Source organism: Amblyomma americanum, chromosome 1 (genome assembly GCF_052857255.1).
Source record: "Amblyomma americanum isolate KBUSLIRL-KWMA chromosome 1, ASM5285725v1, whole genome shotgun sequence".
Lineage (NCBI taxonomy): Eukaryota > Metazoa > Arthropoda > Arachnida > Ixodida > Ixodidae > Amblyomma > Amblyomma americanum.
This window is the reverse complement of record NC_135497.1, coordinates 23883348-23897058: the sequence shown is the minus strand read 5'-3', so window position 1 is coordinate 23897058 and position 13711 is coordinate 23883348. Positions and strand designations below refer to the sequence as shown.

Below are 13711 nucleotides of genomic sequence, written 5' to 3'. Positions count from 1 at the left end.
GCGCTACCTATCGTCCCCTCCGCGCCAGGAGGCACACAATGGGACTTTCTGCCTCTCTTCCGGCAGATCAATAATGCCAATACTTCTGCAGTCAGAAACTGGCGGGAGTTTATGCGGAATAATATTGCTCCCTAGTCCGCCGCTTTTGTTTTTTTTTTCTTTCAGGCCGTGCCCCGTTCGGAGCTTGAGGCTCTCGTTGCTTCGTTGCCATGGGAACTGTAGGTGATAGCCATGACCAATTCTCCTGGGCTGTGTCGCGCACCCGAATTTGCCTTTGACAGCCAATGCATGCATAGCTTGCGCATACTCTGCTGCGCAACACGGTCTCGGTATCTTTCATTGAGCCTTATTTTAAAAGTCACCGGTTGCCTTTCGGCGTTTCTCCGATGCCAAGCAAAGTTAATTAATCGTACCATAATCACGCTGGCTTGCGCACTCGTTTCCAATGCATATTAATGACAAGCACCTCCGTCAATTATCCCAAAGCACCGTGGGCTTGAAGTGCATGCTCATGCACGCGTAGCAGGACTAGAAAAATAAACGTTTGCGTTTCCTCTAAAACCGGGGCCTTTATAACGAGCAATCGTATCGACGAACGTTGTGAAAGATGTCGAGCAACAGTTCCTTTCATCCGTTGCAGTCCACGTGCCTTTCAGAAGGCAAACCCTGCGCGCCGAAAACGATAGCCGAATATCGGGCGGGCCGACTTTCTCGCAAATGACTTTCTCGCCCTGCAGACTGCGTCGCGATCGGCTCGCACGCAAGCACTGCTCCGTTTCGCAAGCATAGCGGCTGTTGCGCCCCAGGAAACGATCCAAAAGCTCCTCAGTCTGTGGAACGAAAACACGCGTCTCGAAAAATCCGAGAGACTTATGTACCACGCGCGGCGTTTCGTGAAAGAAAAGAAAATATAAAGGAAGGAGCGGGACGGGCGTGAAAACTAAACAAACACGGCGGAATGAAGTTATGGAGACTCGATAGCGCTCTCCAGGGATGTGTTGGGTAGAAAAAGAACGCCTTGCGGAGGGAGAAACGTCTGGAAGCAGAGCCGGCATTAGTGTAAAAGCAGGAGCGGCAAGAGCTGCCAGCGCGAGCGCGCATTCTCAAGAGTGGCGGCTCTGGTTTTCGCAATGAAAAATAATCCCACGACGGCAGAGAAACGAAGCGAAGCGGCCCGAGAAGAAAAAAAAAGGATAAGAAAAAAAAGAACATCAAAAATGGTCTTGGCGGTACAGGCATGCAGTACAGGCTACACGCATGTAGTAGATGCTCAAGAGACCGCGCTAGTGCACGCCGGCAGAAGCAGAGTATCCGCGAATTCCCGGCGCGGCATGCTGGAAAAACCGAAGCATCGCGCTGCGTCCTTCTCAACGCCGGGACTGGTCCAATTTCCGTGTCGCAATACACGGTGACAGGCCGCGCGGCGAAAAGTAAGGAGACGCGTGGACTCGTGTAGGTAACAAACTCTTTTATTCGACGAATAGCCTTGGCGGATGCCGGCGAGGTGGTACCACGTCGAGCTCTCTATGTACACAAGGCTCCGATGCCAGAGCCGGGAGGGACGCCGGCGAGCCCAGGCCCTTTTTAACTCGGAAACACCACTTCGCCGCTGCGTCGCCTCGAGCCTTTGCTGAGGATTCTCGACAGGCAGCGCAAACAAACGCACTGGTCGGACGGCGCAGCGAGGGACGCGAGCGTGTTCTGGCATCGGTACCGCGAAACAGATCACGCCCACCGCCTCGCGCACTTTCAATGGGCCCGTGAAGCCCGGCACTATCGACGCATTCCTTTGGCACATGGGCATCCTATGACTAGGTGGTTCTCTCGGCTAAGGACATGGCACGCACACACAAGGAATAGAGACGAGACTAGGGTGTGAGACTTTTTTTCTGCTTGAACTTTTCAGGAGAGGCACCCCGACCTCGCGCACCCTATATGAGCGACTTTGTATTGGGGACAAGCGGCGCGGAAGACTCCTCGCACAGCGAATGCCTCGTCAGTGAGTCGCTGGACGAGCGCCGCTGCGGGCAACGTTTTTCTTTGGATGCGGATAGAGGGGTAAAAGAGACCCGCGTTATTTGTACCTTTCTCCTTGCGAAGCAGCATGCATGCTTCGCTACTCTGAACAGACTCGGCACGCGTTACCCTGCGCCTGTAAGTAGAACAAGCGACACGGCGTGTCTGGCGGAGAGGCCATTATCCTCGTCCGTTTCCATGCCGTCACCTTTGGTCTCCTTCCCACTCTCCGCGGTACCCTGGAAACCGTTCTCCTGAGACTCGGTCCTCCTAGGCTCGCGTGCGCGATCTGCTACCAGCGCTACGCTTCGAACCAGCCTTTGAGGCTTATCGCCACCTCCCGGCGGCTCCTAATTAAGCCGCCATTAGCGAGAGCGTCAAAGTGAGGTTTCGGAATATCGCAAATCGGCTCGCGACTTGCGGTGGCCGCCGCAGTTTGCGGTGATTTGTTGGTTGCGACAGGCAGCTTAGGCTACGCTTATGCTGCTAGCTTACTTCCTCTGAGATTCTTCTCAGTGGTCCATGAACATGTGGAGCCGAAAGTACCGCTGCGATCTGACTACGCTGGCTTAGCGAAGAAGCGTGTCGCGTTCACGCGCCAACAGCACCGACGCGCTCGAATAAAAGTACAGCAGGATTCCTCTCAGAACAATGCTCTTGTTTTCAGGGTGTTAGGTGGATTAGCGAGCGCTCGTCAGCTGCCGACATACACGCCACTATACGTAAACATGGCTCGCGAGCTTCACTAACGCAACCGCATTACTGCGAAGCGTATCTCCTGAGATTCCTGCCTCAAACGGCCGACAGTTCTTCGCGCGGGATCCGTAGAACGAGCGACCTAAACTCGCCGCTTCGCGTCTAGAAACGGAAGGAAACAACAAGCACAAGAGTAACAGTTCGACGCCGCTGGCTGCGCCATTTGTGAGCAAAGCCGAAGAGCTGTTTATATTTTCTGTATGCTTCACCTCAACGCACCTCCGGAGTTTCGTTTCTTGGCGCTACCGCCAACTGTACATGTATTGCAAGGCGACCACTCCGCGCGGCCCTCGGCGCCGGACGCCCAAGCGGCCTAGAAGCTTCTCTGACAAGCTAGCACCATCCGCTCACAGCAAAGCCCGTAAGGCCACTCGATTCACGCACGCGAGCCGCTCTGTTGCCAGTGGCTCGGGACAGCTATGGCACTATTGCCCCTGTTGAGAAAGCGACTCAAGTCAGCAGGGGTAGAAGAAAAGTTGGCAACTTTTTTCACACATCACGCGACAACAACCCTGGTGCCACATCCACACGCAACAACGCTCAAACGCAACACTCCGGCCCGCTCTAAGCTTTCGCCCGCTGGAGAAGCCACGCAACGTATACGCGCAGTTTCTGCGGCTTCGCTTCAAGCCTGTCAACTGCAGAGGCCGAGCCCGGCACTCTCGTCTTCTGGACGCGGTGCCTGCGGTCTTCCAAACCCTATCGCCCATCCCGGAAACAATGCGGCTGTGAGCGGCTTCTGAAAAAAAAGAAACAATCTGGCGACAGCGGTTCAGTCCTCCACCGCAGAGTGTGGGTCAGGCGGCGCGGGGAAGTGGCGCGGCAGGAATGTCGGTGAGCCCTGGTGTCCGCGCGCGCTCGGCTGGCCGGCGGCCGCTTGAACGACAGGCGGCCGGCCGGGGCTCGACGGGGCGGCGCGGCCCTTCTTCACCGCGTGGTGGCCGCCGCCGGCAGGCCCCGGTGCACGTCGTCCGGGTAGGCCTTCTGGTCGTGCGACTCCGGCGGGACCTCGTGGGCGGGCTCGGCGAACGAGCGGCCCACCATCTCGGGCTCCATCATGGCGTCGTCCTCCTGCGACGCCAGAGGCACACCATGTCTATAGGAAAGCACTCGCAAGCGAAGCGTCGAACGCCGGAAGGATGCTGGTTCGAGCGTGTGACGCGTGCCTTTGCAACTTGCGCTAGGCTGTCAAGTAGCATCTGTGGTATTACAACTCAGACGACGCGTTTTATCGCCACGGCTGCAGTCTCTGATATGCTCAGGTCCGAGGGAAGTATTTCTGGCGTTCCCCCGAAGCGGGCATTACACAGTGAGCGAAAACCGTGCCCACTTTTGCAGCAAGTTCGGGTTGCTACTAAATAGTTCACATCGCCTCACTCAATTCTAAGTTTTGTGCCGCGTTCTAAACAGGCCATCAATCTAATGGTCAACTCACGCGACCGCCCGTAAGGGACACCCTTCCTCTTGGCCCTCGTCATCCGGGCTTAGTTGTATTCCTTCAGGACAATGAAAGAAACGGGCCGGTTCGCAATTACTCACACTGGGATTTTGTAGCGCAGAACTGATCCCTAGTATGTGCGGATCATTCGGGACGACAGCATGCATGCAGCTCCAAAGTTCACGTGCACAGGCAACCGATAATGCAGAACTGCTGGTCCGCAAGGCAGCATGAAACAGTCTGTATAGGCTCATTGAGACCAACTTGTTGGGCTAATTGGTTCCTCATTGAAAAAAAAATGACGCTGCGACTGACAGACCAGAAGACCGAACGATGGCGCTACAGGAAGCTTGTGGGGCCACTCTTGACCTTGATTAAAGGGAACGCTGTCAGAGCCTTTCTTCAATCAAGGGAAAGCGTGTCACTCCGCGACCAATTAATGCGTAACTGTACACTCTAAACACGACTGGGGCAAAAAAGGAATAAGCTCTCATCTGGCGCACTCCCTTATAGGGGCTGGGTATGCTGCCAAAGCCCTGGGGTAGATTTACATCACTAAAAATTCTGAATGCGTATGGTTGGAAACAAACAAATTCCCTCTTCAAAGCATCCGGAGTTCGAACAGTTCCAAAGAATTTAACCGAGGTTTCAATCCCCTCTGTTTACTAAACTAAAGACCACCGGTGCCGCGTTTAAAAGCCTCCTTCCGTTGCTAACTTCACAAAGTTACTATGCTTCGCAGTGGGAATATGCGTCCGTTTCCAAGAGTAAGCATTGCGTATATTTAGTGATCGAAATCTACTCCGGGACTTGGGCAGCATACCCTGCCCCTATAGGGGCGTGCTAGAGGACAGTTCGCTCCCTTTTTACGGTCATATAGGCGAATTCATGTTGAGTGTAGAGAAGGGGCACCTTCCCCAGCGCCCCGAATGGCAACGAAGCGCGCTTCGGCTCACTTCGTGAACACTCGAAGTGCGGTTCCGGCGCAGAAAGACGACCGCCGCTACACCTTCCGGGTGTACACTGCGCGATTAAACATGTAGCGAAGGGTCGGTTCACCACATGAGTACAGTGCTACAGAAGATGTGCCTCGTGTCAGCCTTACGGGCGGTGGCGATCCGGGGAAGACGAAGTGCGCCACGTCCTGCGGGAACTGGGGCGGCGGGCTGCGGATCAGGTGCTTGTGCAGGTCGCGGAAGTCGTCCGGCGGGAACAGCAGCTGGCGCTCGTCGGCCGGCTCGTCCTGGAGCGAGAAGCGCTCCATCTGCTGCTGCAGGTACGGGTTGTCGTGGCGCGACTGGCGCAGCGCCTCCATGTCCTGCTCCAGGTTGCGCACGCGCACGGGCGACGTGGACAGCAGGTCCCAGATGCGGTCCGACGACTGCGTCATGCTGGGCCCGCCCGTCGGGCGCAGCGAGCGCCGTCTGTGCGCGATGCGAACAGCTTACTCCGGGACTCCCGCGGACGCAAATTTACGGAGCACGCTTCGGCGACGGAACTCCTCTGACGCTTTACCTAGCTTCAATTTGGACACACTCGTTTGCACATGCCGCTGGTGCGCTCGCGTATGAACCCAAGAAACCATAATAGGGACTTTTAGAATAGGGGGACCTTATTGGTTAGGGACATACAGGAATAGCAGGGAGCCTGTACGCATGCGCAGGGCAATAACCGGAAGAGCGTTATTGTCCTGCGGCTGCGCACTCGCGCCCCATACTCCCCTATCCTCTTAACCGATAGGATCACCCTATACTAAAGGTCTCTAACATCTTCTCTACGGAGCGCGCGAAATGATTTGAAACGCCGGAGCTTGCCCCGTAATATTTTGGCCGCAACCGTACGTACTGTACGCTGACTGCAGAAGAACGCGATATCCACTTGACGAAGCATGCTGTGCTTACGCGACTGCAAGCCGGTCTCAGTTTCGGAGGTGTGGGTCACCTTATCACACTGCTGACAGATGCCTGCTCTTTGCAGCTATAGTGCCACCCACGATCAGAACGCGAGTTGCTCTTGTGAAACATATAAACCTGAAGCAAGTGTACGATGAGGATTTTGACCAGATGTGCAGCTATAGTTCCTCCCTTTCGAGCTTCATAATCCAAAGAGTTAACGGTCACCTTTGGAGCAAGAGCAATGGGGTAGACGCCTTTTCTAGTGCTGCTGATACGCCGATGCTGCTAAAAGATTTTCCTGCCCGCGGTGCAGCAGCAGACGTCTGGAATGTTGAGGCGTATGATGAGTTACGGTATCGCAGTCCCGAACAACATCCATTTCCGCCCCTCTCACTGAGGGTGAGGTGTCCACCCGGTGTGACACGTGGTGCTCATAATTTTCACCTCTTTCTCCTCTCAATTTGAGAGAAAGGGGGTACTGCACCTAATCTATCAAACTCTAATATGGAGTTTGTTCTTGTTTCCTTACCTCAGTTTTATAAACAAAGTTAAAATGCATTTCTAACTAGAGGAGGGTCATAGTTACTGCTTGTGTCTGCAAATTCCTCTATTGCTTCTAAGCTTCTATAGAGGGACCTGTATTCCGGACCACTGCCACTACTCGCGTTTCGTTCGATAACGTGGCGGGAGCATTGTGCGAGGTGGATCGCACAGGCGCTGAAGAACTTACTTCATGCGCAACTATAGGTGCTGTCCAGTGGTTTTGAACTGTGTCCAGGAGGAGCGAAAAATGGCGTAACTAACTAGTGAAGTGAAGAAGTTTTAGAGAGGGATATACAACGCATACAGAGCTGCCGTGGCTTCCACAAGGCTGCATGACGCCGAAGTGTGAAGTAATGGCACATGAGTGTGATAGCTGCGGACGTTGTCGGTGTGCATGAGCTCAGCCGCGCATAGAAAGCTCAGCGCACGCTGCAAAACAACGATCAAGCGCCAACTAATAGTTTGAACAAACTGGGAAACAGAAAGAAAGGCTGCAATGGCCGAACAGCTCATTTTGTTCCCCGCCGTCACAGTGTAAAAAGAAAGAAAAGCCGCTACAAGGGCGCCAGACTTCACAGGAAAGTCGCCCGTTGTCCGCTATAGCCTTCCTCGCCTCGCGCAAAAATGCACAATGCGGCTTAACTAATTCACTGGCTTCATATCGAACCCACTGCGCCTTAGGGAATGGGAAATAAACAAATATTCTGTACGACGCGCCATTTGATTTAGTGAAATGAAGTTTGCTGTCACATCCGCTTGATGCTAGTAAAAAGAACACGCGATAAAGGAGTACAATCATATCTCCAACGTGGAGGTAAGAATTATGGCGCATTCCAACCGGCGATCCGGAGCAAGTCTTCTTGCTCCACGAAGTCGAAGAGCGTGTTTCGATGGACAGTTTGGATTGAGATCCTGAGTTCTGACTGGACCGCGACGGAATGGTCTCTACTACAAGGGGCCAACTAAAATATTGATTCCTTCATTAGCGAGCAAAAATATGTTTCTAAACGTATTTTGTCAAAGCGATGGTGTTTTAATTACCGCATATATTTGTGTTCGACAGTTTCGTGCTTTTTATGCGAGAGTTCGAACCCCAGCTATTATAATTCGGTTCGCACTGGTACTGCCATAGGAGCAACAAGTGGTTTACGAAACTGCGGCCAGATTAAAGCCAACGAACCGCGGCGCAGATTGCAAACAGTGTTCGGATGCGTTACTACACTTGGCTTAAAATCTTCGCCACACCCGCTGCTTCATCCAATCGGTGAGTGCTTAGAGTTCATCGAACGATCAGAGTTTAGAATATAAGCCGCGGTCTTAACCACGGAATCCAGCGAGCAGCTTTAAGAACCTTCGATCAGATTAGCGACACTCTTCTTGCGTAAAAACGCTGCATGACTGGCCAGAGCGTGAGCGCTCCGGCCAAAAATGGCAGACGTATATAGCGATTTACGAAATTCAGCGAAAATGACCGATGACCAAAAAAAAAAAGCGTAAACATGCCAGTCGGCATCAATATATGAAGGTCATCACTTTAAGGCTAAACCTTCTCGGATAAAGTGCTCTGCCACAGTTCAAATTTGCAGGAAGGCCGAACAAAATACATGGGAATAGCTAGCTATATAGTTTCTGTCCGTCAGCGCCAAATGTTTCGGTGAATCAGAGGCAGTCATACCAGGAAAGAAATATATAGGTATATGGATTTTGGTCGGTGGGCACGAGAACAATCAGCTTCACACTCACGTTTACTGCACCTATGTGCCACGAACTGCTGTGGAAGAGTAAGTTCCAACTGAGCGGCGGCATTCTGGTCTGTTTCCCTGCATGCAGTTATTTCAGCTGCAGAAAGCTTCCCCATAAAAACAGTTGCTGCGATTGGCCGCAGCACGACGGTAGTGCGTTGGGATTTGTTCACTGCCCTGCGTTTAACTTTTCACTTTTTAGATTTATCGAAGAGCAGGTGAGGCTGAGGGAGAAACTTTCTTTTCGCCAGGAAATGACGGACAAATCGAGAGACGATTCGGTGGCGCTTGCGCTGCCATAGCTTTGCGCGGCTCAAACAAGTTGGCAGGATGTGCGGGGAGGCCTCCTCCTCGTGTTCGTGGAGTCTTCGTACATTTTCTCAGCCGGGCTCTCCTAACCCTTACAAAAATGGTCTGTAGACAGTCTATAGACTTCTTATAGATTCTATTTCCTTCCTATAGCTATTTCTTTTTGTCTATCAGTAGTCTATAGACTGTCTGTAGACAGAAATCTACCAAAAGTGTATGGCCATAAATCTGTGGATTGTCTATAGACTATCTATGGGCTTTGTATTGCCTATAGACTATTCTCTAGAGTTTGTCTATAGAGAGTCTAGACTTTATAGACAGAAGTTTGTGGACAGTCTTTGGCCTGTCTAAAAAAATTTTGTAAGGAACCCCCGGCACGGTGGCTCAGTGGTTAGGGCGCTCGACTACTGATCCGGAGTTCCCGGGTTCGAACCCGACCGCGACGGCTGCGTTTTTATGGAGGAAAAACGCTAAGGTGCCCGTGTGCTGTGCGATGTCAGTGCACGTTAAAGATCCCCAGGTGGTCAAAATTATTCCGGAGCCCTCCACTACGGACCTATTCGTTCCTATCTTCTTTCACTCCCTCCTTTATCCCTTCCCGTACGGCGCGGTTCAGGTGTCCAACGATATATGAGACAGATACTGCGCCATTTCCATTCCACCAAAAACCAATTATTATTATTATTATTTGTAAGCGAAGATCCACCGCCGTGGTGGGTCGGCGGTTATGGTGCTCGGCTGCTGACCCGAAAGACGCAGGTTCGACACGATGGAGGCGAAATTCTAGAGGCCCGTGTGCTGTGCGATGTCAGTGCACGGTGAAGAACCCCAGGTGGTCGAAATTCCCGGAGCCCTTCACTACGGCGTCCCTCATAGCCCGAGTCGCTTTTGAGGCGTTGAACCCCATTAAACAATGCGAAGGTGTTTTCGCGTCGTAACCTGAGCGAGTATCGGCCGTAAGTGCAAATAGCCCTCGTTGAAAATTTACGCCCGCTTGTACCAATAGGTCGGCGCCCACGAACCGCGGCTCATCGCGGGGGCATTCCCGCTTGCTGAGAAATATCAGCGAATCAATATCGTCTCCGCATGCGTGGGCTCGCCAGTCGAGTGGCTGCGAGAGCTCGAAAGACGCGAGACCTTTGTGTTCAGACTGGGAGAGGCGTATCGACAGACGATCAAACGACACTGGAAGGCCTGCTCCTCTTGGTTCGATACCAATCGAAGTCGCGCTTTCTTCGATGGGTCCTGACGCACTTCCGCAGCATAGCCCTTTATATACTTATATACCTCTTTCCGTATATACTCCAAATACACGGGCGCCAGGGCCTGTGTTGTACTCTGCCTTGCTAAAAGCGTGCAGCCTGATCGCTAGAGCAGCCAATCTGGGGCTATAGAGTTCCTCTGATGGTCGCATGGGAGAATGGCTAACGATGCCCAACCGTTGTTAGAAGAGAACAGCGCCAACGTGGCCCCTGATTGAATGATGCCTCCTGTAGGTTGCACAACTGTGCTAGTTCTAGTACGGTGCAGTATATATGGATCCGGGCTGAAACTACAGGAATACCTGCACTTTAACAGGGGCCTCCCTCCGCTCTCTTCGTGCGCTGACGTGGCCTCACAACACGGACGGGAGAGTAAAGCGCTTGGTTATTATTGCGAGATAATAACTTAGTCTCCCTTTTTTATTCTAGCCAGCGCTTGGACGTGTTTTGTCCAAATCTGAGGCGACTAAACTGCAATCTTACATTAATAACCAAGCGCTAGCGTCACGTGAATTCGTCTGTAAGATTTGCGAGGTACGATCTTGCATGACCACAACCGTCTTCTTCGGCACATCTCGCGTCCGAAGCTGGGAAAACACTGTGCAAACATAGGCTGAATGTATGCGTACAGTGTACGAAACGTTCGGATCCATCGCCGGAGTTTCGGACGAGGAAGGAAACGACATCGATACGTAGTGGACGGAGTGTGTCGTCGCACTGGTGGATGCCATCGACCTGTGCCGGAGTAATATAACGATTCTCCCTCCCAATTATGTTCCTTTTCGCCTTGCATCTGTGGCTCGAGCGCCGCCACGCCCCCGTTGCAACGCCTAGATCGGCGAAGGGCGACTGCGGCGCTTTTTCTCTCATTTTACTACATCTTTCACGGCACATTCATCGCAGTTTATTCCTTGTCCTCCGTGCTAGATCTCTTAGCGAAGCGATGTTTTGTTGCTGCGAAAACTAATTTTAACATTCCCCACTCCGCAGCCTCAATCGTGGAGATTTCTACGGGAAACCTTGCGTGTGTCACGTCATTCGAGGCGCGGCCTTCGATGTTCGCTATACGTTTGCTGAAGGACAAAATTTTGGCCTGGCTTCTGGTCATTTCAGACCAGGGCTGAGCACGACACTTCGAAAAAGTATCTTCGATACCTATACCATATACCCTAGAAAATTGAATTTTTGATACCGATGTCCCGGGTTCGAACCCGACCGCGGCGGCTGCGTTTTTATGGAGGAAAAATGCTAAGGCGCCCGTGTGCTCTGCGATGTCAGCGCACGTTAAAGATCTCCAGGTGGTCGAAATTATTCCGGAGCCCTCCACACGGCACCTCTTTCTTCCTTTCTTCTTTCACTCCCTCCTTTCTCCCTTCCCTTACGGCGCGGTTCAGGTGTCCAACGATATATGAGACAGATACTGCGCCATTTCCTTTCCCCAAAAAACCAATTATTATTGTTATTATTGATACCGATGCAAGATACATTTAGGGAATTGATTTTCGGCACAGACACTCGATACTCTTCCTCAACACATAATTGAAATCGAGAATACGGTGATTACCTACGTTAATTTATCAGTGGCTTTTAAAATCTTGAGTGCGTACACTACAGCAAACTGTTTTTTTTTTGTTTAAAAAAAAGCTTATGCTAGCCCGGCCGCATGAATTTAATCAGGCAGCAATTTCTTCAATGCGTACGATCGGCGCCGCTGATTTCGCTAAAACTTAAGCATTTGACTGACGCCATATTTAATTGAGTAGACAAGGTCAAGAAAAAGAGTAGCCGTTTTGAGTAGACTAGCAAAATCGTTTTTCTTTTAAAGCTGATGCTCTTCCCGCGAAGTTGTCTGTGACCACTCAACTACAGTCGCATAAGATTTAAAGCTTTTTTAAGGCTCTTCATTCTTTACATGCAGCATCCGCCTCTGCCTTTGCCCTGTGCTGAATGGTGCAAGCTCCCAAGCTTGGGGAAGCCGATAAGTTATTTCTCCTGCAGTGGCTTAGCAGATGTTTCAAGTTGAGCGTTCTGTGTATAAAACTGGAAAGAAGAGAATAAAAATAAAAGGACTGAAAATATTTATTGGACAAATCATAATCAAATGGAATATGAAATAAATTGGCTGGTGGTTTAGCATTGCTAAGCACGAAATATTTTGCGAAAGCGCAGTTTTTCGCAAATGGACACCTGAAAGCGCGATTGAGGTGTCCACTGACACAGGGAGCCAGTTATGAGGGTCGTCAACTTTTTCATCGTCAATGCCCATGTACCCAAAGTACGCCGGCGGCCTATGCTCCAGTGCCTTGTTTCCGCCACAACGTTGTCCACGCCAAAGCACGCAGCGCACATCTCTCCGTCACTACCGCCACATAGCTCAAAGCGCAAATATTAGCTTTGTAGTAGTATTAGCTGATGGGCAACTTTGTGGCAGAAACAAGGCACCGGAGCATAGGCCGCCGGCGTACATTGGGTATATTGGCATTGACGATGAAAAAGTTGAAGACGCTCATAACTGGCTCCCTGTGTCAGTGGACACCTCAATCGCGCTTTCAGGTGTCCATTTGCGAAAAACTGCGCTTTCGCAAAATATGTACAATGCACAGTGCGAGTGCGTGTTGCAGTTTAACACGAGGCGTGACCTGCTGCGGCAATAGTACAGTGCTCTCGTACAGTGGGGAGCGAAGCTGATTGTTCGCGCCGCCTACAGTTCAAATCCCTGTCGTAGCAATTTCTATTTTATTTTTTTATTTTTCGCCGAAGGTCACCCTCAAGGTCAAGCATCACGCAACTCGGTGAGCAGGTTTGACGTCGTGAAGTAGTGCTTCCGGACTAAGTAAAAAAAAAATCTGTCTCCTGATGTGACCTCATTGGAGCAGGAGGATTTCAACAGGAAGGCAAGTTTGGTAAAAAAAAAAATACGCTCTATTTGCCTAGTTAGGCCAAATGAGATTTAGGTGCGCTAGCACTTCGGTTCCGGTGTTTTGATTTATTGTTCACGGATGGAACTTGTTCGGATAGCGATAATGAGTTAATGCCCATTTATGCGGTATTGGTCATTCTCTGCATTCATAGATCCCTGGGAGTCCTCATACCACTCCTGGCGCTGTGGTGCAGCGGTTAAGCGATGAGCCACTGCCCTGCGATGACAGGTGCTGCCACCGGTGGGACTTGTGAGACCGAGGTTGCTCTTGCTGAGTAACCTCACGCGATCATTAATTGCACTGCCACCTGCCACAGTGACAGTACACGCCCGCACACGCACGCCGGGAGTTTCGATCAGGGAACGCTTTAAAACATTTTCAAAAGTAGGCTTCTCGCGGTGAAAATATGGCTTTTGAGGCATAGCATTAACAGTGTTGGCGGACACCAGAAAACCGGTGGATTATCTTGTGTAGTAAGCTGGTTAACTAATTTTCAATAATTAACGTTTTAACTAATAGACGTAGGCGCCTAATTGCAATTAGAGATTTGTAGCCGGTCGTTAGTAATAGCTGCATCAGTTTTTACAATTTCGAAAACGCGATTGCCCTCGCCGCTCTGGCTTGACAAAATCTGGCAGCATCGTGCGAAAATACATGCGCTTTCGAAAGCGTGCAGGCAAAGCAACCCCTCCAGTGCATGTAACTAGTCGAAAAAGCCAAATTTTGTCGAGCCACAGCGCCAAGGGTAATCGCGTTTTCTAAATTCTAAAAACTGATATGCCTATTACTAGCGACCGACTACAAATCTCATTGCAACTAGGCGCCTAAC

The 13711-nt window shown here is 51.2% G+C and overlaps 1 protein-coding gene across 3 annotated transcripts in view; it reads right to left on the bottom strand.

Annotated features, from left to right (window-relative positions):
* Positions 1–3237: 3237 nt before the first annotated feature.
* Positions 3238–13711, bottom strand: part of LOC144111362 (uncharacterized) — a 28209-nt gene continuing 17735 nt past the window's right edge. For all 3 annotated transcript variants that reach the window (XM_077644650.1, XM_077644655.1, XM_077644642.1), the window contains exons 3-4: positions 5316–5634; positions 3238–3843 (exon numbers count right to left, since the gene is read on the bottom strand). In XM_077644650.1, the coding sequence (XP_077500776.1) occupies positions 3700–3843; positions 5316–5634 (463 nt within the window). In that variant the 3' untranslated portion in view covers positions 3238–3699. The remainder of the gene's footprint in view (positions 3844–5315; positions 5635–13711) is intronic.